This window comes from Leptodactylus fuscus, chromosome 1 (genome assembly GCF_031893055.1).
Source record: "Leptodactylus fuscus isolate aLepFus1 chromosome 1, aLepFus1.hap2, whole genome shotgun sequence".
NCBI lineage: Eukaryota > Metazoa > Chordata > Amphibia > Anura > Leptodactylidae > Leptodactylus > Leptodactylus fuscus.
Window position 1 is genome coordinate 204,204,199 of NC_134265.1, and position 24,602 is coordinate 204,228,800.

Consider the following 24,602-nt stretch of genomic DNA (forward strand, 5'->3'; position numbering starts at 1 on the left):
CCCGCCCCACCCCACCCCCCCATATAGCAGTCACCAACGAAGAGGAAGATGAGACTCCATGGACTGTTATAACCCAAACCACCCCCCCATACCCACCACCCGAACCCAACTCCCCCCCCCCCACTTTACTAGCTTTGGCAATGCCAAATACCTATTCGGACGTGCCAATAAAGCATTTTTGATTTGATTTGATGAGCTGGAAGCATTGTCTGCCAGCCATTGTAACACCTCTTCCTGGTGCTCGGGCCTACTTAGGTTTGTACCCTGCAGCCTAGCCATCGGCTTATACTCGAGTATATACGGTAATTAATAACAGGAATTAGTGTTAATATTAGGGTAATTTTTAAAGGGAGGAGGCTATTTATAAGGAGGGTTTATTGTTAATATGCCTAGGGGAACTATTATATAAAGATGGGGGAAGGGATAGTTCTAGTTTTTATCATCCTTCATAGAACAGCCTCTCCCTGTGTCTTCTTCTGGCGCTGGCTTCAAACTTCTAGGAATGTGCAGAGCTGACTGCGCATGCCCACGGCAATTTTCCTGTGGCCACTTACACAGTAAATTGGTATAAGTGGCCATTTTCTTGTGGCTGCTTATATAGTAAGCTGCAGTAAACAGCCACAAGAAAATGGCCGTGGGCATGCGCAGTGGGCCCTGCCTGAGGCCCAACGGCAGAGTTGACTGCGCATGCCTAGACGTTTGAAGCCAGCGCCGGAAGAAGACACAGGGAGAGGTCATTGCAGGCGAAGATTGAGGCAGCGTTGGAGAGTTGTCTCGCAGCATTGGGAACGCCCCCAGTGCTGCGAGAGAACTCATTTGCATACAGAAGAAAACAGGATTTCTACCGAACGGCGGCGTGGAGAAGACATCTAAAGGTACATGTTAGTCAAGAAAAACAGTAGTTTCGAATAGCATGCTACCATAGGAATGAATGGGAGTGGCTGGCACGCAGGGGGTTAAACGGCCGGACGCCTGCTGCGTCCATTCATTCCTATGGGTGTGTGCTATTCGAAACTGCCGTTTCGAATAGTATTCGCTCATCTCTAATAGGATCCCTTTAAGGCTATTCCTAAATGTTAGGGAGAAAAAAAATAGCATTTTAGTGATTGAATCCCTTTAAAGGGGTATTCCCACGTCGTATACTCACCAGTCTTCGATGCTGTAAATTCTTCTTTCTTCCGGCTTTGTTGCGTCATTGGTGGGCGGGGTTACATATGTAAAGCCAGCGGCGAGAAGTCGTCGCTTCTATGCCGCTGGCCCTGCGTACGCGCTGCCGATGCAGCTAGGCATCAGACATACAGCCTTCACAATGCAATACAGACCCGGCATCCACTGTAATAGAGAGGCGGATGCCGGGGAGTGTAGACGCCAGCACAGGTGCCTGCAACATCGCTATGCTCCTGCCCTGCATGAAGCCAGCAGTGGCAGGAGCGATGCTGCTATTCCGCTTCTCTGCCCCTCCTCCGGAATAGCAGCATCGCTCCTGCCACTGCTGGCTTCATGCCATCCGCTCTATTACAGCGGATGTCGGGTCTGTATTGGCGGCCCCTTCCCCCAAAGTGTAAACTACCCCCCCCCCCCTCCAGGCTCGCTCCCGTGCACTTAGCCCCTCCTCCCTCCCCGCTGAGAGCAGCAGATACATCACTTGACTTTTGACCAGATAAGTCAAGGGACGTGTCCCAAAAAAATGAATAAAGTAAGATAGTGGACAAACAAAGCAGTTTAGCTGAAGCAATGTATTTAGGAAAAGTCTTACATTCACACTAGCAAACAGTATAGATAGGAGCCTTGTGATGGGACAACTCCTTTAAGCAGATTGGGTTTTTGTTTTCTCGAGTCCCCAAACGGACTCTGAAGAAGGGAAGCAAGAACACAGGTGTGAATCTAGAGGAACGTGACTGATGCTATGTTCCGTCATGCTTGGTTACGTTTAGTCGCGCAGGCAGGACTTTATCTGTAAACAAACATGGCAGAACAGAAGATAGCGTCCCTCATGTTGTTTACTACACGCGGCTCCGAGCTCACAGGTTGACAGCGCAGCTGACATGACGGGTCCCCGTGAACTTGCTGCCAGTCAGTACCAGTGTGATACTATATGCGATAAACCGAGTTTTTGCTAGACTCCGTGTTCTGACTTGCAGCTGTCCCTTTAATATGCTTCTCCACCTGAGCCTGCCCTAGCAACATGGCGGAGTCCGGCGGAGGAGAGTTCATCTCGCTGGGGCAGAGCAGGTGAGCAGACTCCGCGGACATGGCGGTCACGTCCGCTTGTCTCCCTCGCTCAGTCACAATTATTAAACCTCGGCGGCTCCTTTCTCTCGGGTCAGTGTACGGGGAGGCAGTGCAAGCACGGACAATAGCCGGGCGCAGGCGGGAAGCTGCTGTAAGAAAGTCCGGGGATGTTGTATGAGAGGTAGGCCGCACAGGGGGGTGTGGGATAACACCGCCTCTAACTGTAACCTCACACCCGCGAGTGTCCCCTCATCATAAAACCTATGTGCATCATGCAGGTCGGTGTAGGTTATGGGAGTGCATTTCTATACAGCTCTAGAAGTATATCAGCCAGCCATCACTTCTCATGCCCTGTATTCTGTAGTGTGCTGTGGGCTTAAAGGGAACCATCCACCTGGTGTATTCTGCCCTGTGTGAGGCACTCTGACTCCAGCGCACTGGAACTTGTGTGTACGTGCTATTGTTTCAGGATGGCCTCCCTCATACCGGTAATTTTACGTCACAACAAACCTGCTGCAAACTCTGCATGGCTTAGGCTGAATTCACATCACGTTGTGGCCATCTGTCAGCGGATCCTCTACAAACTGATGCAAGCAGATGGCAAAGGAAGGGCATCTATATATATATATATATATATATATATATATATATATATATATATATCTAGCAAAGTTTAAAAAGCAACAGATAAGGGGGGGGGGGGGGTATTGACTTCTATGTAAGTTGCCGCTCTTCTCTGGGCATTTGTTTTGTAGCAGATCTGCTAAACAGATGGCCATAACATTATGTGAATGCAGCCTGACTTGCAGATTTCTGTCCGCATTAGCCATAGAATTGCTACCAGCTTCTTTCTTTGCAATGCAGGAGATGAAATATATTCTGCATCACAATCCTCGTGTAATATATTCATATATTCAGCATATTTATCCATGATAAATTTCTGTACAGGTAAATTCACTCTTAGCCTGAGGCCCCATGTTGCAGAAACGCAGTTTTTTTTGTTGCAGATTTTGCTGCTTTTTTTTTTTTTTTTGAGCCAAAGCCAGGAGCGGATTGAGTAGAAGGTAAAAGTATGAGAACTTCCTATAGATCTCCCATTCCTTTTGTAGCCTTTCCTAGGTTTGGCTCAAAAAAAAAAAAACCCACAGCAAAATCTGCAACAAAAGAAGCTGCATTTTCACAATGTGGGGCCTCAGCCTTAGAGAGTGTAGGGGGTTATTCATTAATGTTGGTGTTTTAAACACATTTTATTTCAGTGCATTTTAGATTGAAACACCCTCCTAAAAAAATAAAGCTTACCAGTGCATTCCCTGCATGGGTTAAGCCTTATTATTTATACACCTCAGTCCCCCACAACCCCATTTATAACTTTGTAGGAGAGACTGAAAAAAAAAAAATCTGCTTCTACTTCACTTTGAAATGAATGGGAGTAAGCGGAACTTTGGAACTGACTTTGAAGCAGCACCCACTTCAAGATCAGATCCAAATTCCTTCATGTAAAGCTACTTATAAGTATAAAGCAGCAAACTCAAGAGAACACAGTGTAAATATGTTGCACGTTGCCCTTTCACCAGAGCCTATTGCAGATTAATAGCTCTGCTGCTGTACTTGTAGCAGTCAACAGATTCCCATCAGGTCGTCTTAGGCCTGGGTCACATCTGCATTTGGTATTCCGTACGGGGAGACCGCTTGGGGACCCCCGAATGCATTGACAAGCGGTGTGGAATGAAAGCACACGGCGTACATGAAGTACTTTTCTCTCTGCATGACTTGTGCGGACAGCATGCAGAAAACACACGGACCCCATTATAGTTTATAGGGTCCGTGTGCTTTCCCAAGCTCACCACTTGTCAATGCGTTCAGTATTCTGTTCGGGAGCTCCCCAAGCGGACTCCCTGATGGAATACCAAATGCAGATATGAACCAGGCCTTAGATTTACATGCACATTGTAAAAACACTGCCATAAAATAATTGTCAGGGTCTGGGGTTGCTGGGTGGGGTGGCATAGACATACAAGTCCAGTGTCTTTTAGTCCAAAACAAAGGTAGAGTTTTATTTTCACTCAAAAAGGTAGTGCAACAACAAAAGGACACAATACAAAAAATAAATACCTGCCCGGCTAGGCTCTAACTAAACATAGAATAGGTTACCTCACCTAGAATAACAGAAATCCAAAAGCCAGTAGAATGATTCAGGACACAGCTCCAAAAATATGACCTCTCTGTTGGCTCTCCAGCCAAACTCTGCCAAAGTGTTGCTGCTGGAGCTGACTTCTTAAGCCTCCTTGACGAGGAGACTCTCTGCAGCTGAGTCACTGCCGGAACATCCCCAAAGTGTTTACTGGAGGGGGGGGGGGGGAATGACAGGTCCCACTACCAACCTACCTGTCATTCCTAAAAATCCAGCCCAATACTGATCATTTACCAAAATGCTCAGTAGACGAAAGTATCTGCTGAGAACAAACATTCCTGGAGTTTACTCATCTCACCCACCTTAGTAGTCTGGGTGAGATATACACCCCCTCCATTACCTGACCAGCCATCGGCTTACATAATGAATTCAATGTCTGTTTTGCATATGTGGTGTAGCCAATTTGATGGATTCTTCATAGACTTGAGTCTTTTGACCGATCTGTTAAAACATATAAAAATAAAATTTATTTTTTGACAGTCAGTTTTAACAAACAATGAAAAAATAAAACTTTTATATGGCACCATTAAAAAACAGTGGGAGAGATTTATGAATACTGGCATTTTTCAGTGCCAGTGCCCCCCTCTACTGGCGAAAGGTGAACTACATTTATGATGAGGCACACTCGGGGCCAGCGCTAATCCACTGATTTTAGCACAGCAGGAGTTTTTTCTCTAGCCCCCACTTGTTCCCAAGCAATAAGTGCTGTTTATTTTGGTGCCTCATATACCATATATACTCGAGTATAAGCCATCTTTTTCAGCACATTTTTCATGCTGAAAAAGCTCTCCTCGGCTTATACACGAGTCAGGGAACACAGAGCACAGAAAACGGGGAGGTCCTTTAGTGCTACTGCTCTGTGATTGGCTTGTCATGAAGTCACGTGACTGTGATGTCATCAAAGGGTTAACTGCTATTACTATGATCCCCATGGAGTTACTAAGCTGCAGTGCAAATGACCAGACTTTTTATCTGCAATGGTGGATTTCCCCCCCTCGGCTTATACTCTAGTCAATAAGTTTTCCCAGTTTTTTGTGGTAAAATTAGGGGTCTCGGCTTATATTTGGGTTGGCTTATACTCGAGTAAATACAGTAGTTTATATTAAAATATTAATTTGTTTTCAATAAAGTATAGAACAAGGTTTGGTAAAATAAAACTGGTAAAAGAGACATATGGGGAGAGATATGGGTAAGGAATTAGAGGGGGAACAAAACAAGTAGTACAAACAGTATTGGGGCGAGACAAAGAAGCGTATGGCTCTGGCGCAGCAGACCTGTTCAATAACAGTAACATGAAAAATACAGCATCCTCTACGGCAGGGGTAGGAAACCTTGGCTCTCCAGCTACTGTGAAACTACAACTACCAAAATGCTCCATTCACTTCCATGGGAGTTCCAAGAACAGCAGAGCAAGTATGCATGCTGGGAGTTGTAGTTTTGCAACAGCTGGAGAGCCGAAGTTTCCCTACCCCTGCTCTAGGGAGAGGGGAGCACTGAGGTCAAAAAGAGGGATTCAAAGAAACCATGGGGAGGGGAGGAAAAGTGTGAATGAGATATAAAGTGTCATTGTGAAGACGGCTGAGGAGGAGGAGATTGGAAGGCGACTGAGTAGTAGTACAGTTCCACAGGAGCCACACTTTCGGGTGTGCGCTATCGTCGTGTTTGAGGTTCTCCATGCAGCTGATGTGGAGAACTTCCTGTAGCCAATTCAGTATGGATGGGCTTTTCCATAACCTGGGAATGACTAGCTGCTATTAGGAAGAATCCTAGGATTGCATAAGTATTTGTCAAATTTATTGGAGGAACTTGGAGAGAAGGAGAGGAATTGGGTTGTACTCAAGTTCGACTCCTGTGACTGTTTTGATGATGCCACAGACTTTAGTCTAGAAGAGGCGCAGTAAGGAGCAACTCCTCCAGACGTGTCATTGTACCTCATTCCCTGTGGCATCGCCAACAATGATCTGAAGTGGGGGGGAGCTCTTGTGTAACACAGAAGGGACTCTGTACCATCGAGATAACATTTTATAGTTTTCTTCCTGTGCTTTGCAGGAGATGGAGAATTTACGGCAGGATTGAAAGACGAAATGACACATATCTGGCGAAAAGGTTGTCCCTAACTCACGTTCCCAGCTGGCAGTAAACTCTGAGTAGTCTCTGTCTCTGTGAACAGACTATAAACTTAAACAGGACCTTTCATGGATTTGGACACATGCGGTGTTATATACCGCTGGAAAGCTGACAGTGCGCTGAATTCAGCGCACTGTCAGCTTTCCCGTTCTGTGCCCCAGGTGAAGAGCTATCGCTACCGTAGCTTTTCATCGTCAGAAGGGCGTTTCTGACACTCTGTCAGGAACGTCCTTCTGCACAGCAGCGCCTATAGCGCTGTGCTGTGTGAGCGAGGAGGAACGCTCCCCTCCCCTCCTGATAATACTGGTCTATGGACAAGTACTGTGAGCAGAGGGAGGGAGGAGGCGTTCCTCCCCGCTCACACAGCACAGCGCTATAGGCGCTGCTGTGCAGAAAGATGTTCCTGACAGAGTGTCAGAAACGCCCTTCTGACGATGAAGAGCTACAGTACCAGTATCGATAGCTCTTCACCTGGGGCACAGATCGGGAAAGTCGACAGTGCGCTGAATTCAGCGCACTGACCGTTTTCCACCGGTATATAACACCACATGTGCCCAAATCCATGAACGGTCCTCTTTAAGAGATGGTGTGCGGGGAGGAAGATGTACAGAGACGTTCAAATGGAGATAAGGGTAGGGTGAGGTAGGAAAACACACAAAGGGAACTGTAGAGATTATGGAGCTGTGTATATTGCGATTGTGTGAGTAAAGTCCTGGACTCTACAGGGATGGCATCATTAGAGGAGACTTTGTGGAATCGTAGGGAACGAAGGGCTGTGGCTGTGAGGAAGTCTGGGTTGCTCGTGTCAGCGGACCATCGTTCGTGAATAAGCAATTAACAATACTGTTAGGTTTTGCAAGTGCTCAGGACCTATCACATAACATATGGAAGCTAATGAATTGCTATGTCTGTCCAATGGTATTTTTGAAGCCACGAGAAGGATGCAGCATAGTGTCCTTTCCATAACAACCCAGACTTTAGATTTGGCGGAGTGGTGCCAGTCTATGATCTGAGTAGTGACTGTGGCCAGATAGTAACAAGTGCATTCCAGAATGGTCAGCCTTTCCCTCTGCTTGGACTGTTAGAAGAAAAGACCAATAACACCCTGGATCTCAACATCCGATCACAAATGGGCGAGTTCCAGAAACTTCTAAAAATTAGTCTTTATTACCCTCCTTCAGAAGGCTGGAACTTTCATTATTCACGTTTATTACAAAAAAAAAAGGGTCATGCAGAATAATAATAAAACTGATAAAAGGTTTGAAGAAGTTTGTGACATAACAGCATTTCAAAATGGACTTAATGAAATCAACTATACCCCTCTTGACAGCAGATGTGTTTAAGACCACAGTTGATTTGCACGATGCATACTACCATATTCCCATACATCAATCTTGTCATTTGTTTTTATGGTTTTCCATCCAACACCAAAAAGACCAAATCTCTGTCTCTGGACAGGAACATTTGTTTAACACAGCTAGTAAAAAAAATCCCTAGATTGGTGGATAGTAAGGAGGAATTTGGATCAAGGGGTTGTGAGGCATCCCTGGCATAACTCTAATTCAGTGATTTTCAACCTTTTTTGAGCCGCGGCACACTTTTTACACTTAAAAAATCCCGGGGCACACCACCAACCAAAATGGCACAAAATGACACTAAAACAGTACATATTATACATATAGTTAATAATATAGATTCTAAATGGTTGATTCTTTGGTTGAAATAAACTGCCGCAAAATCTGCAACAAAAACGCTGCGTTTATGCAACGTGGGGCCTCAGCCTTACGCCTTCTGCATACAAGTGGCACGCATGTGGTTTTCACTGATATAAACATTAAAAATTAATTGACAGGGCCACAAATGCAGACAGATATAGGGTATGTATAGGACAGATATAGGGTAGGTATAGGACAGATATAGGGTAGGTATAGGACAGATATAGGGTATATATAGGACAGATATAGGGTAGGTATAGGACAGATATAGGACCTGCTCTATAATTTTCAGCTCTTCAATTTGGCCCAGATACACAGCCACAAAAAGAATGGCTGTATATATGGGTCCTTAGAAATGTATAGGTCTGTACTTTTATCCACAGTTGTTTATAAAAAGTCTGGTCATGTATATTACAGGTTACAACTCAATATGCCTCATATTAATAGCAGTGAACCCCATCATGTCCCTCACATTAACCCCCTGTGTGCTTTACATAAGGGATACTGATATGTGAGACATATGGAGGTGATAATTAAGTAAATATCTTCATTATATAGTACCCCCATATGTCACACATGTTATTAACTCTTATGTGAGCCACACAGGAGTTAATATGAGGGACATGATGGGGTTAATTGCTATTAATGTGAGGCACATGGAGTTACTAAAACTAAAGTAATAACCCCAAATGCCTGACATTCATAAGAATAGTTACTAACCTGGTGTTTTCTTTTACTTTCACTTTGTTCAGCTTCCTCTCCTCCTCTCCTATTCAGGGCTGCAGACGGCAGGAGCTCCTCACGTGTAGCAGCAGGTCCCTTATCCTGTGCAGTGAGAGGCTCACCTCTGATTGGTGGGCAGGGAGAGAAGGGGGCGTGTCCTACACCTCAGCTCTAGCTAGCAGAGCAGTGAAGGGACGCTCCGTCTACATTTACAAGGGCACTGGCTGCTGTGCCAGCAAAATAGGTCTCCCGTGCCAATCTTAGCACGCGTCTGGGGAACTTTCCCCGCGGCACACCCGACCATGTGTCACGGCACACTAGTGTGCCGCGGCACACTAGTGTGCCGCGGCACACTGGTTGAAAATCACTGCTATAATTACTACAGATGCCAGCAAGAGGAGCTGGGAAGAAATTCTATCCCAAAGTGGAACTTTGGTCTCCAAGTCAGAGAAAATACTCCCTAAAACTTTCTGTAGATCAGAGCAATTGTGCAATCTATATAAGGCCCGGGCCCCACGGGACGTAAATGCTGCAATTTGCCCGCAGTGGAGACGCCGGTGGCTTTCCCATAGATATAATGTTAAGAAAAAGTCCGCAGAGGAAAACTCCGTGAACTTTCTGTTGAAAGTGCTGCAGAAAGAACCGCAGTGCTTTCACACCGTGGTTCTTTCCGCAGCGCTTTAGCGCTGCGATTACGGCCCGTGGGGCTTTAGCCTAAATGTTCAAATTTCTTAACCCCCTTACCGACTTCCACCGTAATAGAGCGAGGAAGGACTTTCAACAACTGTGTGCGCGCAGCATGCCTAGCTATTATATATGGATGACACTTTTCTCTAAGGGCTTATTCACATCTGCGCCCCGGGTCTCCGTTATGCAGGTTTCCGTTTCCTGCCCGAAACTGGACAGGAGACGGAAACCTGCAGTCATTTTTCAAACCCCTTCATTTGAAAGGGTTTGAAAAGTGTCCGGCTGTGAGCACTGGTGAGCGTTTTGTGCTCTCCATGGCAAAACCGTTTGGTTTTTTTTTAACCAGAGTCGGACATGCAGGACCTTGTGTCTGGTTAAAAAAGACGGTTTCGCCGCGTAGAGCACAAAATGCTCACGGTCGGACACGGTCTGATAAGTTTCCATCTTCTGTTTGCAGAAGACGGAAACCTGAAATTTGAAATCAAGCACTGGTGTGAACCCAGCGTAACACCGTAGTCAGAGCTGGTGTTTTGTGAAGAAAAAAAAAAAAAATCACCAAATCATTAGCACAAAACTGGCTGAGGAAAGAAGGAAATATATACCCTGTGCAAGTGCATATCCGTGTAAACCCCACACTTAGAGCTTATGAGGGAAAAGACACCAGCACTGTCCCCACCACCACCACCCACCCTTGTCATTGGATCTAGTGGGGAAAATAGCATGGGATGTGCTATACCCGATGTACTCTGCACAGCGTACATATTCACTTCTGGGAAACTAACGCTCACTACACCACTTCATAAATACTTTTAGGAGTGCATTTTTCACTTTCTTGTAGATTCATCTATAGTGGCACCTCAATAATAGCATGGCGTCCAAAAACAAAACCATCTAAATTTGCACTCTGAAATCCAAAGAGTGCTTCTCGTCTGTGATCTGCTATGTGTCCAAACAGCAGTTTATGCCACATATGACATTGTACCCAGAATACCCCACTTAACTATCATATGAGGATATAAACTGCTGTTTTGGCTCACAGCAGGGAGCAGAAAAGAAGCAGCGTTATTTGGGTTTTGAAGACTGTTTGGTTTTGGACATCATGCCAATTTTGCAGAATTATTGAAATGCCAGTAAAAGTGGAATGCCCTGAAATGTGACCCCATTTTGGAAACTACACCACTCAAGGAATTTATCCCAGGGTACATTGAGCATTTTTACACCCCAAGTGTTGCATTAATTTATTCTCCAGAAAGTAATACACCATCAGCTGCACACAGTGAAATGACAATTTTTCCAGGAATACATCATGTCAGTGCAGAATGTGTTGAGTCCAGCTTCACTAGCTATTGTGCCAAGGATAACCCAATTAAGTTTTTGGAGTGTGTTTTCTATTGTTAAAAGCTGGGTGAAAAATATTGGGTACTGAAATGGTGTATCTCTGGAAAAATTGCAACTTTAACTTTTCACTGTGCATTTATTTCTGGAAATTGTAATAATGCAATACTTGTGGTGTAAAAATGTTTATGCCCTTTATGCATTCCTTTAAGGGGAGTATTTCTCTTTGGAAAGAATCTCTTGGGTCAAAATGATCACTATACCCTTTGAAGGGTGCAGTTTCCAAAAAGAAGTCACTTCTTGGTACTCTCTTAGCACCTTGCGGGCAAATGTATCATGGCATCTGAAAATGATTCTGCCCTCCAAAAGCCCTGACTTGTGCCAAAATAGCTTTCCTACACGTGAGGTATTTCCGTAGTCTGGAGAAATTATGTAACAAATTGTTGGATACATTTTCTTCTTTGACTTTTTTGGCTAAAGCAACATTTTTTTGCAAAAAAATATCATTTTTAATTTTCACTGCCCAATGTTAATAAAATCTATGAAACAGCTGTGCTTCTAAAATGGGATTATGCTTTGGTGTTTTCTGCTATACCTGCATTTTAGGGGACCTGCTGTATACACAGCGATCGAGATAGCAGAGAAGGTAATAAATCTTCCCTGCTATCTCTCTGGGAGTCCCGGCTGAAGTTACAGCCGGCTCCTAGTGAAAGCAGCTACACGATCTCCGTGCAGCTGCTGTGTTCTGATGGACGTACAGGTACGTCCTGTCAGAACTAGGCAACCACTTCCCGGACGTATATAGTCTATGGGCGGTCCGGAAGTGGTTAAATTGTACAAGCAATTTTTTTTTTTTTTTCTGGTGATGTGGCCATAATGACACCAACTTTGGGTTCCTATAAAAACTACATTTTATTAACTCTTTCTTGGTGGATTAAAAAAAAAAAAACCTAGCAATTCTTGCAAAGCTTTTTACCTTTTAATTTTATTTTGCAGTGCAGTGTACAGCATAGGTAACATGTTACCTTTATTCAGCGCATCGGTACAATTATGACGATACCATATATATATATATATATATATATATATATATATATACAGTCCTATGAAAAAGTTTGGGCACCCCTATTAATCTTAATCATTTTTAGTTCTAAATATTTTGGTGTTTATAACAGCCATTTCAGTTTGATATATCTAATAACTGATGGACACAGTAATATTTCAGGATTGAAATGAGGTTTATTGTACAACAGAAAATGTGCAATATGCATTAAACCAAAATTTGACCGGTGCAAAAGTATGGGCACCTCAACAGAAAAGTGACATTAATATTTAGTAGATCCTCCTTTTGCAAAGATAACAGCCTCTAGTCGCTTCCTGTAGCTTTTAATCAGTTCCTGGATAAAGGTATTTTGGACAAACAATTCAAGTTCAGTTAAGTTAGATGGTCGCCGAGCATGGACAGCCCGCTTCAAATCATCCCACAGATGTTCAATGATATTCAGGTCTGGGGACTGGGATGGCCATTCCAGAACATTGTAATTGTTCCTCTGCATGAATGCCTGAGGATTTGGAGCGGTGTTTTGGATCATTGTCTTGCTGAAATATCCATCCCCGGCGTAACTTCAACTTCGTCACTGATTCTTGAACATTATTCTCAAGAATCTGCTGATACTGAGTGGAATCCATGCGACTCTCAACTTTAACAAGATTCCCGATGCCGGCATTGGCCACACAGCCCCAAAGCATGATGGAACCTCCACCAAATTTTACAGTGGGTAGCATGTGTTTTTCTTGGAATGCTGTTTCTTTTTGGACGCCATGCATAACGCCTTTTTTTATAACCAAACAACTCAATTTTTGTTTCCAAAATGAAGCTGCCTTGTCCAAATGTGCTTTTTCATACCTCAGGCAACTCTATTTGTGGCGTACGTGCAGAAACGGCTTCTTTCTCATCACTCTCCCATACAGCTTCTATTTGTGCAAAGTGCGCTGTATAGTTGACCGATGCACAGTGACACCATCTGCAGCAAGATGAATCTGCAGCTCTTTGGAGGTGGTCTGTGGATTGTCCTTGACTGTTCTCACCATTCTTCTTCTCTGCCTTTCTGATATTTTTCTTGGCCTGCCACTTCTGGGCTTAACAAGAACTGTCCCTGTGGTCTTCCATTTCCTTACTATGTTCCTCACAGTGGAAACTGACAGGTTAAATCTCTGAGACAACTTTTTGTATCCTTCCCCTGAACAACTATGTTGAACAATCTTTGTTTTCAGATCATTTGAGAGTTGTTTTGAGTAGCCCATGATGCCACTCTTCAGAGGAGATTCAAATAGGAGATCAACTTGCAATTGGCCACCTTAAATACCTTTTCTTATGATTGGATACATCTGGCTATGAAGTTCAAAGCTCACTGAGGTTACAAAACCAATTTTGTGCTTCAGTAAGTCAGTAAAAAGTAGTTAGGGGAATTCAAATCAATAAAATGATAAGGGTGCCCATACTTTTGCACCGGTCAAATTTTGGTTTAATGCATATTGCACATTTTCTGTTAGTACAATAAACCTCATTTCAATCCTGAAATATTACTGTGTCCATCAGTTATTAGATATATCAAACTGAAATGGCTGTTGCAAACACCAAAATATTTAGAACAAAAAATGATTAAGATTAATAGGGGTGCCCAAACTTTTTCATAGGACTGTATATTTATGCTTTACACATCACCGCCTTCTGAGATTTGTAACTCTTTTTTTTTTTTGTGGGACAACCTGTGTTTTTCATTGGACTTTTTTAAAATCACTTTTTAAACGTGAAATGGGCAAAAATTATTACTTCTGGCGTTTTGGGGTTTTTTCCGACGTTCAGCGTGTATGTGAAATATTGTTTTAGTTTTATTGAACAGTTTGTTGATGCGGATAGGGATGCGGCAATACCAAAAATGTATTGTTTTTTTATTAGCTTTTAGTTTTTGGGGTCTTTTATATAGGAAAAGGGAATTTTTGGGGAATTTCCTGAGGTCCCAGCAGGATCAATCAGGTAGCGAGGGTTCCAGGCGTCCCTCGATCTCACTGCGGGAGGGGTGCCGAGGGGATCGTTTATATAAGATAAGATAATCCTTTAATAGTCCCACATTGGGTAAATTTCAGCATGTTACAGCAGTTTAGTAATACAGGTACAGGATAATATACAGTAATATAATACAGACGTAGACACACATATGCTGAGAAGAGAAGATATACTAGGAGTCCATAGCAGCTAAGGAAAAACGGAAGAGAAAGAGGAAGACCTCATAGACTATCGTCATAATCATTAGTTCTCTGCGCGGAATGATCTACGCTTGGTTTGATGTAGATTATACAGCCTGGTCGCGGTTGGAAGGAAGGACCTGCGATAGCGCTCCTTCTCACACTTGGGGTGAAGCAGATGGTCACTTACAGTGCTGCCAAGTCCCATCAGGGTCCCATACATGGGGTGGGATTTATTCTCCCGCATGGAGGTCACCACAGACAGTATCCTTCTGTCACCCACCACCTGTACTGGGTCCAAGGGGCTCCCCAGGACAGAGCTGGCCCTCCTGATCAGCCTGTCAAGTCTATTTCTGTCCCTGGTTGATATACTTCTCCCCCAGCAGGCCACACCGAAAAAGATGGCTGAAACAACCACAGAGTTGAAGAAGGCCCTAAGAAGTGTCCCCTGGACTCCAAAGGCCCTCAGCCTCCTGAGCAGGTAGAGTCTGCTGTGACCCTTTCTGTGCAGCGCCTCCAGGTGATCAGATATCACAGAACCCTTTAGATGCCACGGTCATGTTTGACCTCAACATCCAAGGGGTTAAAACCCCTGATCAGAGCTAATCAGGATAATTGAGTGGTTGTTAGCTATAAGTTACAGCTAACACCGCTGCCGCCTCAAATAGTGCGGGCAGCATCGACCAGTGACATACTATTACATCCATTTGCACTAAGCGCCCAGGATGTAATGGTATGTCACGTGTTGCTAAGTGGTGCTTTTTGAAAATGAGGTAATTTACAGGGCTTTTTCAGTCCCTTGAATAATGGGTTTTTGGAAATGTTCTTGAAATTTTAAAAAATTGCTGTTTGACTTGTAAGCTTTAAAAATGAAAGATTGATTAAAGTTTAATGCCAAAGCAGAGAAATGACAAATTAGATTTATGTGGTATAACTATCTGTATGAAAAGCGGATCATTTCATACTTTTTAAGTTGCATATTTTTCAAAATTTCCACCTAATTTTTAATTTTTTCATAAATAAACACATCAACCAAAATTTATCAATAAGTCGATAGGCAATATGTCACGAATATATAGTGTCAGGGTCTGGGGTTGCTAGGTGGGGTGGCATAGACACAAAAGTCCAGTTTCTTTAGTCCAAAACAAATGTAGAGTTTATTTTCACTCAAAAAGGTAGTGCAGCAACAAAAGGACACAATACAAAAATAAATACCTGCCCAGCTAGGCTCTAACTAAACATAGAATAGGTTACCTCACCTAGAATAACAGAAATCCAAAAGCCAGTAGAATCATTCAGGACACAACTCCAAAAATATGACCTCTGTTGGCTCTCCAGCCAAGCTCTGCCCCAAAGTCTGCTGCTGGAGATGACTTCTTAAGCCTCCCTTGATGAGCAGACTCTCTGCAGCTGAGTCGCTGCTGGAAAATCCCCAAAGTGTGGACTGGAGGGGGGTGGAATGACAGGTCCCACTATCAGCCTACCCTGCCATTCCTAAAAATCCAGCCCAGTAACCGGAACTTTGAAATAACCCGCAGCAGACAATAGTTATCTGCTGAGAAACGTTCTTTCTAGGATTTTCTCATCTCGCCCACCTTAGTAGTCTGGGTGAGATGTACACCTCCTCCATTACCTGACCAGCCATTGGCTTACAATAGCCTCAATATCACTTTGGTGAGTTAGGCAGGGGGGCCCCACATTGCAGAAAAATATGCATAGTGGGAATACTGTGATTTCCAAAACGGTCATGGCATGTCAATTTTACCTATAGAAATGCTGGCAGTTTCCCTATAGGTATAAATGAAGTACTACAGGAAAAACTGAGATGCGTTTCTTCCACAACACTTTTTAGCAGCAGACTGGGGCCTTAGCCTTAGTGTTCTAAAATCATTACGGCATGAAGTGAGACATGTCAGATTTGAAAAACCGAGCTGTATCAAAGTCAAAAACTGGTTGCAGTGGGAAGGGATTAATAGAGGAAGCTCATTTTAGGGTCCATTCACACAGAGGAAAATGGCGCTGAATTTTCAGCGCTGGAAAAAAAAAAGCGCCATTTTCCTCCGTGTGAATAGACCCGAAGACTTCTGACAGACAACGTCACAGGTGTGACACCTGTTAATCACCAAGGGGGTACAAAGTGGAAAAATCTACAGATTCTGTCAAATCAAATATTCTCATGGGCGGAGAAACAGCTAGTCTTTTTTGCTCTTCACCTCAAGAGATCTGAAAACAAACATACAGGCAGATTTCCTAAGCAGGACAGTGCTTACCCAAATGACTAAACCAGGAGCTTTACCATCAAATTTCTCAGATTTGGCAGATCCCAGAAGTGGATGTACTGTATTTGCAAATTAGCACAATGCAAAGACCAGCCACTTCTTCTCTCTAAACCGAGGGAAGCCTGCATAGAAGTTGAAGCACAAGCCCATGAATGTGATTTCACTTTTGCTTACACCTTTCCCTCAACATCATTATAGAAGAGAAAGAACAAAAGTGATGTTAATAGCTCCCCTAAGGCCAAAAAAGGCCTGGTTCAGTATCCAGTCTGAAAATAACAGAACTCTTGAGAGTCCTAGCTCTTTCATATCAGATTTCAGGGTCCTCTTCTTCATGGAAACGCTCAGAGACTCCATTTGTCGGCCTGGTTTCTGAAATCTCCATCTTAAGATCTAGAGCAGGGGTGCTCACACTTTTTCAGCGTGTCAGCTACTTTATTAGCTGACCAAGGCAAAAGATCTACTAGGGCGGGGCCTGGGTGGAACCAGGCGGGCTTGTGGGCGGGGGCGGGCATGTGGGCGGGACCGGGCAGTTCGTGAGAGCAGGAGACAGCGGCGTTCTGTGGCCGCCCAAGCATCCCTGCTGTCTGCTTCTTCACAGCGCAGGCTGAGAGTTATGTCTGGACACTGGCAGACTGGGGCTGCGGCAGTGGCCCTGCCTGCCAGTGTCCGGAGATGACTCTCAGCCTGCACTATGAACAAACAGACACCGGAGATCCCGGCATCGACCCATACATCCTTTGCGATCTACCAGTAGATCGCGATCGACGTATTGGGCACCCCTGATCTAGAGGATTGTCTGTCCCAGCTATAAAAACCTTACAAGCAAACAGAAAAGCAGTTAAAAGTACAGTTTATGGTAAAGTATGGAAAACCTTCATGTCCTGTTATAAACAAGATATTCTAGATATTGATCCTCCAAATCTATCTCAGATTTGGACTTCCTCCAATCTGACATTGAAAAATGTCTTAAATGGAACACCCTTAAGCCACAAGTGGCATCACTGGGTAACTATTTTTTTTTTTTTTTTCATTAGTTGCCAGAAGGTCATGTCTTAGAAAAAAAAAATGTAACCCACTAACCTGGGATCTTAATTTATAATAATTAGTAATTGTTATTATTGTTTGGGGAATTGTAAAGAAATACATATGAGTAAGCAGGAGAACATTTCTCTTCTACTGTTGATCCTACCAAACTCTTCACATCTTCTGCCGGAAACCTTATGACTAATGTGCCAGACAGTTATTTGAGTAATGGGGTGGTTTATTTACCTTTTTAATAACATTCCCATATAACTATGGTAACTCCTAGGGCTGGGGCACTAAAGTAAAATAGCTTATCTTCAAACCAGTAACATATCAATAAATCTTTTGTCCCTTATCAAAGGACAAAAACAGCTTGAACTGTTAAGAGTACCCTGTACACAGTGACATGTACTGCAGACTAGTTACCATTGTGCGAGTGTCACAGCCGCTGGGCAGTACATCATGGGTAGATTAGTTGCTGACAATGTACAAGTTTTCAGTTGTTATAACTTGAAGAAGGCTGGACTATATATGCCATATTCATTTACTATTGGTAAGATAAAATTGTATACTTCTGAAAAAGCTTCAGCTTGTATGAAACTAGCTACTTAACTGAGCAAAAGTTCTGCAAAAGAATTGCATATTCATAGTAGCAATGTTGTTGGTTTCTGCCACGTGCATAAAGGTAAAAATATACTTTTATACCATGAAGAACATTAGAATAAAAGGGTTTCTTAGAGTTTGTATCATCTTCTGAGTGACTTTAAAGGGGTTGTCCCATCACAAGGATCCTATCTATACTGCTTGTTAATGTGGATGTAAGACTTCCTAAATACATTGCTTCAGCAAAACTGCTTTGTTTGTCCACTATCTTTATCTTAACTTTATTCAATTCATTGTTGACACAGCCCTTGACTTATCTGCTCAAAAGTCAAGTGATGTATCTGCTGCTCTCAGGGGGGAGGAAGGAGGGGCTAAGTGCACGGGAGCGAGCCTGTGTATCTAGCTATTCCTGTGTCTATACCACCTGGGCTAACTCCCTGCACTCAAATAGAGGAGAGGAGCTGCTTGCAACATCTTCTGTTCTCCCATTTATCAGGTTAGCTAATTCAATTGTGTTCATTATGGCAGAGACAGGCAGTCTCTGTATGTAACACAGAATGGAGTTGCTGGTGCCTGGACTTCATAGTCCAATATGGGTGGGCGGAGCTGAACGACAGGTTGCATGTGAAACCCCGCCCACCAAATGATTCAAGAAACCAGGAAGAAAGAAGATTTTACAGCAGTGAAGACTGGTGAGTATGCGACGTGGGAATACCCCTTTAAATGTATTCACTATTGTGTAATGGTTAGGAGAACTGATATCTCTGGTTTCCATAGACCACACAAATAATCACAAATGCTGTAAAAGCCTCTGTTCATATTATGTTTAGTCGTAAGTGAATCAGTCACTGTAAAATGAATACAAATGTTTTTGTTTTTTCCCCTTTGGAGTCTAAAGTTTCTGTTAACTTTACTATACAGTTTTATCATTATAGTTATGGAATATCACTAAAATACTTCATAACATTATGATCAGCAGGCGTCTGACTCTGGGTCAAAGGTAAGGTCTTAAATTCTCCTGCACAGCTGCACAACTTAATGACAGTCGGTAGGTAAAGGAAATCAGAACTATACTACGTGTGTATGTGTATGTATGTATATATATATATATATATATATATATATATATATATATATATATATATATATATTGTCTTTTATACAACTTGGAAGACTCTACCCCTCAATGCTAATTGAACCCCCCCACACACACACACAGATTTGACGTCCTGCTGAAAGATTCGGGGCGGAATCAGTAATACAGCATTGTTGTTTCTTATGGTAACAAGAAACTATAATTTACATAGCAAAGTGGAAATTCCAAGCCTGGTATGTTATTTGGGAGGAAAAAACAGATATGCAAAAAACAAAATTGACTTGGTGTTTAAGGCAGAGATCCCCAATGACTGGGCCGCAGACCAGTACCAGGCCATGGATCACTTGGTACCTGGCCACCTGATCATCAGGAACATTTGTAGGCTACTACATGTTGACTGATGCTCCTATGCTGCATTTAAAGAGGACCTTTCACCTCCTATGGCATATGAGGTTTAATACACTGCTAGAAAGCCAACAGTGCTGAATTCAGCGCACTATCGGCTTTCCCCTTCTGTGCTCCCAGTGAAATAGTATCGGTGCCGGTACTGTAGCTCTTCACTGTCAGAAGGGCCTTATTGACAGTCAATCAGGAACGCCCTTCCTCACAGCAGTGTCTATAGCACTGTACTGTGAGGGTGGTGAGGAACACCCCCCTCCCCTCCTGATAGTACTCGTCCATAGACGAGTACTGGGGAGCATTCCTCACCGCTCAGCGTCATCGCTGGGCAGTAAGCAATGACCGCTCTCACAGTACAGCGCTATAGACGCTGCTGTGAGGAAGAGTGTTCCTGACTAACTGTTAGAAACGCCCTTCTGACAGTGAAGAGCTACGGTATCGGCACTGATAGCTCTTCAGCGGGGGCACAGAACAGGAAAGCCAATAGTGAGCTGAATTCTGTCGGCTTTCTAGCGGTGTATTAAACTGCATGTGTCCCAGATGGTCCCCACACACAGGTAATATTATCTGTAGGGGGACACTACTAGGGTACTAGTTATTATGGGAAAAATATGCAGATCTGTCTCCTATGCTGTAAATAAGGGAGACAGTACCTCAGTCATGCTGCCCACTAGGGGAATCTCCCTTTAATATCATGCCCGACCTTCCCAGAGGCCTTTGCTGCAATGAGGTGGGATTTTACCAAGTCAGTCTCTCAGCCGAGGACAGCTGTTTCGATCTATTTGGATCTCTTCAGCAGTATGAGTAGCAAGAAGGGTCTGCTTACTTGCCCTACGGGCAGACTCAACAGCAATATCAATAATTGCACATGCAAGGAAGCGAATAGCGTATACAGAAGGTAATTTGGTGGCCATGACTGCTCTTAGAGATAGTAGAGGCAGACTTTTGCAATCTATGAAGATTTCCCTGAAGTTTTAATTTTAATATTTATTGTAAACTTGTGAATTAAACTAAACAAGTTCTGTGTGGATTCATTTCTTAATCCCTTCCTTTCTCGAAATCCCTTGTGTAGACATATATTTAAAGGGGTTTTCTTGGACTAATGAAATGAGACTAAAGACAGGAAATGCCTGTTACATGAATGAATAAACTTAACTGAGTATCTTTATGTGTGCTTGGACCATTTTTACTATAATAATGGATTCAGCGCACTGTTGGCTTTCCCGTTATGTGCCCCGGAGGAATAGCTATTGGTGCCGTTACTGGTAGCTCTTCACTGTCAGAAGGGCATTCCTGACAGTCTGTATGGAACGCCCCTCCTGACAGTAGTGTCCGTAGTGCTATACTGTCAGAGGGGGAGTTCCTTACAGCCCAGCAATGATGCTGAGTGGTTAGACAGTCCCCCTCCTTCTGACAGTACTCGACCATAGACAAGTACTGGGGGGGGGGGAGATCCTCAGCGTCATCGCTGGGTGGTAAGGTACGCCACTCTGACAATACAGCGATGCGGAGACTACTGTCAGGAGGGGCGTTCCTCACAGACTATTCAGCTCATTGTCTGCTTTCTGGTGGTATATAAAACGGCATTTGCCCGAGGACATTAAAGGTCCTCTTTAAGGGAGGCGGTTGACTCTCTTCAACCATTTCAAAGAGGAGACCTTTTTGGGTTTTGAGGGCTCTAAAAAAATTTGAGATACATACAATACTTTAAATGGGCTGTCCAGGCTAAATCTATATTTTAAACATAAGCCCCTCTCCAACTTTGTAAAGAGCATTTATTAATAATTTCTCTTAGTTTTACTGTAATATTTGTAGATCATGTGTTCTACATATATTAAATTTTTTTACCTTTCCGGTGATGGAGTGTGGTCATGGTCTAGTAGATATCCAGACCCCGTAACATCACTGGAAAGAAGCCCACCCCCAGCCCCATTATATTTGCCATTTCTTCTGTGGATATCTGGACCCAAGGAAGTCATCGCTGGAAGCATGCCAATTCAGTGAGCACGCCTGGCGCACGTCACAAAGAGGAAGTTCTGGATGGTGATGACATCCTGGATCCAAAACTGAAAGGAGGTAAATGTAATGGAGCTGGAGGGTAGGTCAGAGAGGAGGAGCCAGCCAGCACCTCCATAGATTAAGAGGTGTGGAATCCATACACAATCCAGATTCTACTGTGCAGGGGGCCACTGTGAGGCATATTATACATAACAAACTTACTGGCTTTCTCTCTGTCTAAACACTTTATGTGGCACTGAGCCCTGTATCTCCTCTACTTTACGCTAAGGAGGAGGAGTTGTAGTGGAGTGGCTGTGTCTAGGAGCAAACAGGGGTGTCACCTAGCTAGCCAAGCCCATAGCAGAGGCCAGCAGGCGGCACTTGGAAGGAAGGACTCTGGAGTCGGTAACCGGATTTTGCCCTGCTCTGGGGGGAGGTAGCGGGGAACCTGTCCTGGACAATTGAGAGATGCAGTATGCATATCTTCCGCTTCTGTGACATTAGTGACATAACCTATCACTAGAGGCACTGTAGGGCCTTTATTTCAATCCTACTCCAAAACCCTGCAAAATCAAGCTAAGAGTTATTTTTAGAGAAACGGGGTGTGTATATAGTGTGTGTGTGTATGTATATATATATATTATATAATATATATATATACACTCACCGGCCACTTTATTAGGTATACCATGCTAGTAACGGTTTGGACCCCCTTATGCCTTCAGAACTGCCTCAATTCTTCGTGGCATAGATTCAACAAGGTGCTGGAAGCATTCCTCAGAGATTTTGGTCCATATTGACATGATGGCATCACACAGTTGCCGCAGATTTGTCGGCTGCACATCCATGATGCGAATCTCCCGTTCCACCACATCCCAAAGATGCTCTATTGGATTGAGATCTGGTGACTGTGGAGGCCATTGGAGTACAGTGAACTCATTGTCATGTTCAAGAAACCAGTCTGAGATGATTCCAGCTTTATGACATGGCGCATTATCCTGCTGCTGAAAGTAGCCATCAGATGTTGGGTACATTGTGGTCATAAAGGGATGGACATGGTCAGCAATAATACTCAGGTAGGCTTTGGCGTTGCAACGATGCTCAATTGGTACCAAGGGGCCCAAAGAGTGTCAAGAAAATATTCCCCACACCATGACACCACCACCACCAGCCTGAACCGTTGATACAAGGAAGGATGGATCCATGCTTTCATGTTGTTGACGCCAAATTCTGACCCTACCATCCGAATGTCGCAGCAGAAATCGAGACTCATCAGACCAGGCAACGTTTTCCAATCTTCAATTGTCCAATTTCGATGAGCTTGTGCAAATTGTAGCCTCAGTTTCCTGTTCTTAGCTGAAAGGAGTGGCACCCGGTGTGGTCTTCTGCTGCTGTAGCCCATCTGCCTCAAAGTTCGACGTACTGTGCGTTCAGAGATGCTCTTCTGGCTACCTTGGTTGTAACGGGTGGCTATTTGAGTCACTGTTGCCTTTCTATCAGCTCGAACCAGTCTGGCCGTTCTCCTCTGACCTCTGGCATCAACAACGCATTTCCGCCCACAGAACTGCCGCTCACTGGATGTTTTTTCTTTTTCGGACCATTCTCTGTAAACCCTAGAGATGGTTGTGCGTGAAAATCCCAGTAGATCAGCAGTTTCTGAAATACCAACAACCATGCCACGTTCAAAGGCACTCAAATCACCTTTCTTCCCCATACTGATGCTCGGTTTGAACTGCAGGAGATTGTCTTGACCATGTCTACATGCCTAAATGCACGCCATGTGATTGACTGATTAGAAATTAAGTGTTAACGAGCAGTTGGACAGGTGTACCTAATAAAGTGGCCGGTGAGTGTATATACACACACATAGAAATGCGGACAGAATTGTTGGTACCCCTCGTTTAATGAAAGAAAAACCCACAATGGTCACAGAAATAACTTGAATCAGACAAAAGTAATAATAACCAAACTACATGTTGATTAGCCACAAAGCTTCTGGGTGAATGTCTTATGGACAGATGAGACAAAAATCAAACTTTTTGGCAAGGCACATGAGCTGTATGTTCACAGACAGAAAAATGAAACATATCTTGAAAACACTATCCCTACTGTGAAACATGGAGGGGGCTCTGTTATGTTCTGGGGCTGCTTTGCTGCATCTGGCACAGCGTGTCTTGAATCTGTGCAGGGTACAATGAAATCTCAAGACTATCAAGGTATTCTAGAGAGAAATGTGCTGCCCAGTATCAGAAAGCTTGGTCTCAAGTCGCAGGTCATGGGTCTTGAAACAGGATAATGACCCAAAACACACAGCTAAAAATACCCAAGAATGGCTGAGAGGAAAACATTGGACTATTCTGAAGTGGCCTTCTATGATCCCTGACCTAAATCCTACTGAGCATCTTTGGAAGGAGCTGAAACATGCCGTCTGGAAAAGGCACCCTTCAAATCTGAGGCAGCTAGAGCAGTTTTCAAATGAGGAGTGGGCCAAAATACCTGCTGAGAGGTGATTGCCTCAAAAGATTGCGCAATAAGATATTAATTTAAGAGTACCATCATTTCTGTCCAGGCCAGTTTTATATTTTAAAGAAATTCTATTGAAGCATGGTTTAAAAGCAATGTCTGGCCTTCTGTGTGGTTTGGTGTTGTATGCTCATGGTGCATGTTTGTCTTTTTTGGCCCATTTTGGGCGTTGTGTGGTTGTTTTTGCGCTATTAGACCTGCCCATGGTTGGTCCTCATTTTGCGTTATTGCTATACATTGTGGTTTTACATGTTTGTTCCTATAATTTTTATTACTTTTGTCAGATTCAAGTTATTTCTTGAATAACTGAGCATTATGTAACCACTGCCCAGTATGCTGAGTTCTACTGTAGTACCGCTCTGAATGCAGTGGAACTGCACATGCTTGCAAATTCAAATGCAGTTACATGATCTGACCGGAAGAAC

At 43.6% G+C, this 24,602-nt stretch overlaps 1 protein-coding gene across 3 annotated transcripts in view; it reads left to right on the forward strand.

Annotated features, from left to right (window-relative positions):
• Positions 1-1,980: 1,980 nt before the first annotated feature.
• Positions 1,981-24,602, forward strand: part of KLHL26 (kelch like family member 26) — a 38,172-nt gene continuing 15,550 nt past the window's right edge. For 2 of the 3 annotated variants that reach the window (XM_075283362.1, XM_075283376.1), the window contains exon 1: positions 1,981-2,232. In XM_075283362.1, the coding sequence (XP_075139463.1) occupies positions 2,186-2,232 (47 nt within the window). In that variant the 5' untranslated portion in view covers positions 1,981-2,185. Of the gene's footprint in view, positions 2,233-2,407; positions 2,414-24,602 lie in introns of those variants that run through there. The other variant, XM_075283369.1, reaches the window with a different exon arrangement.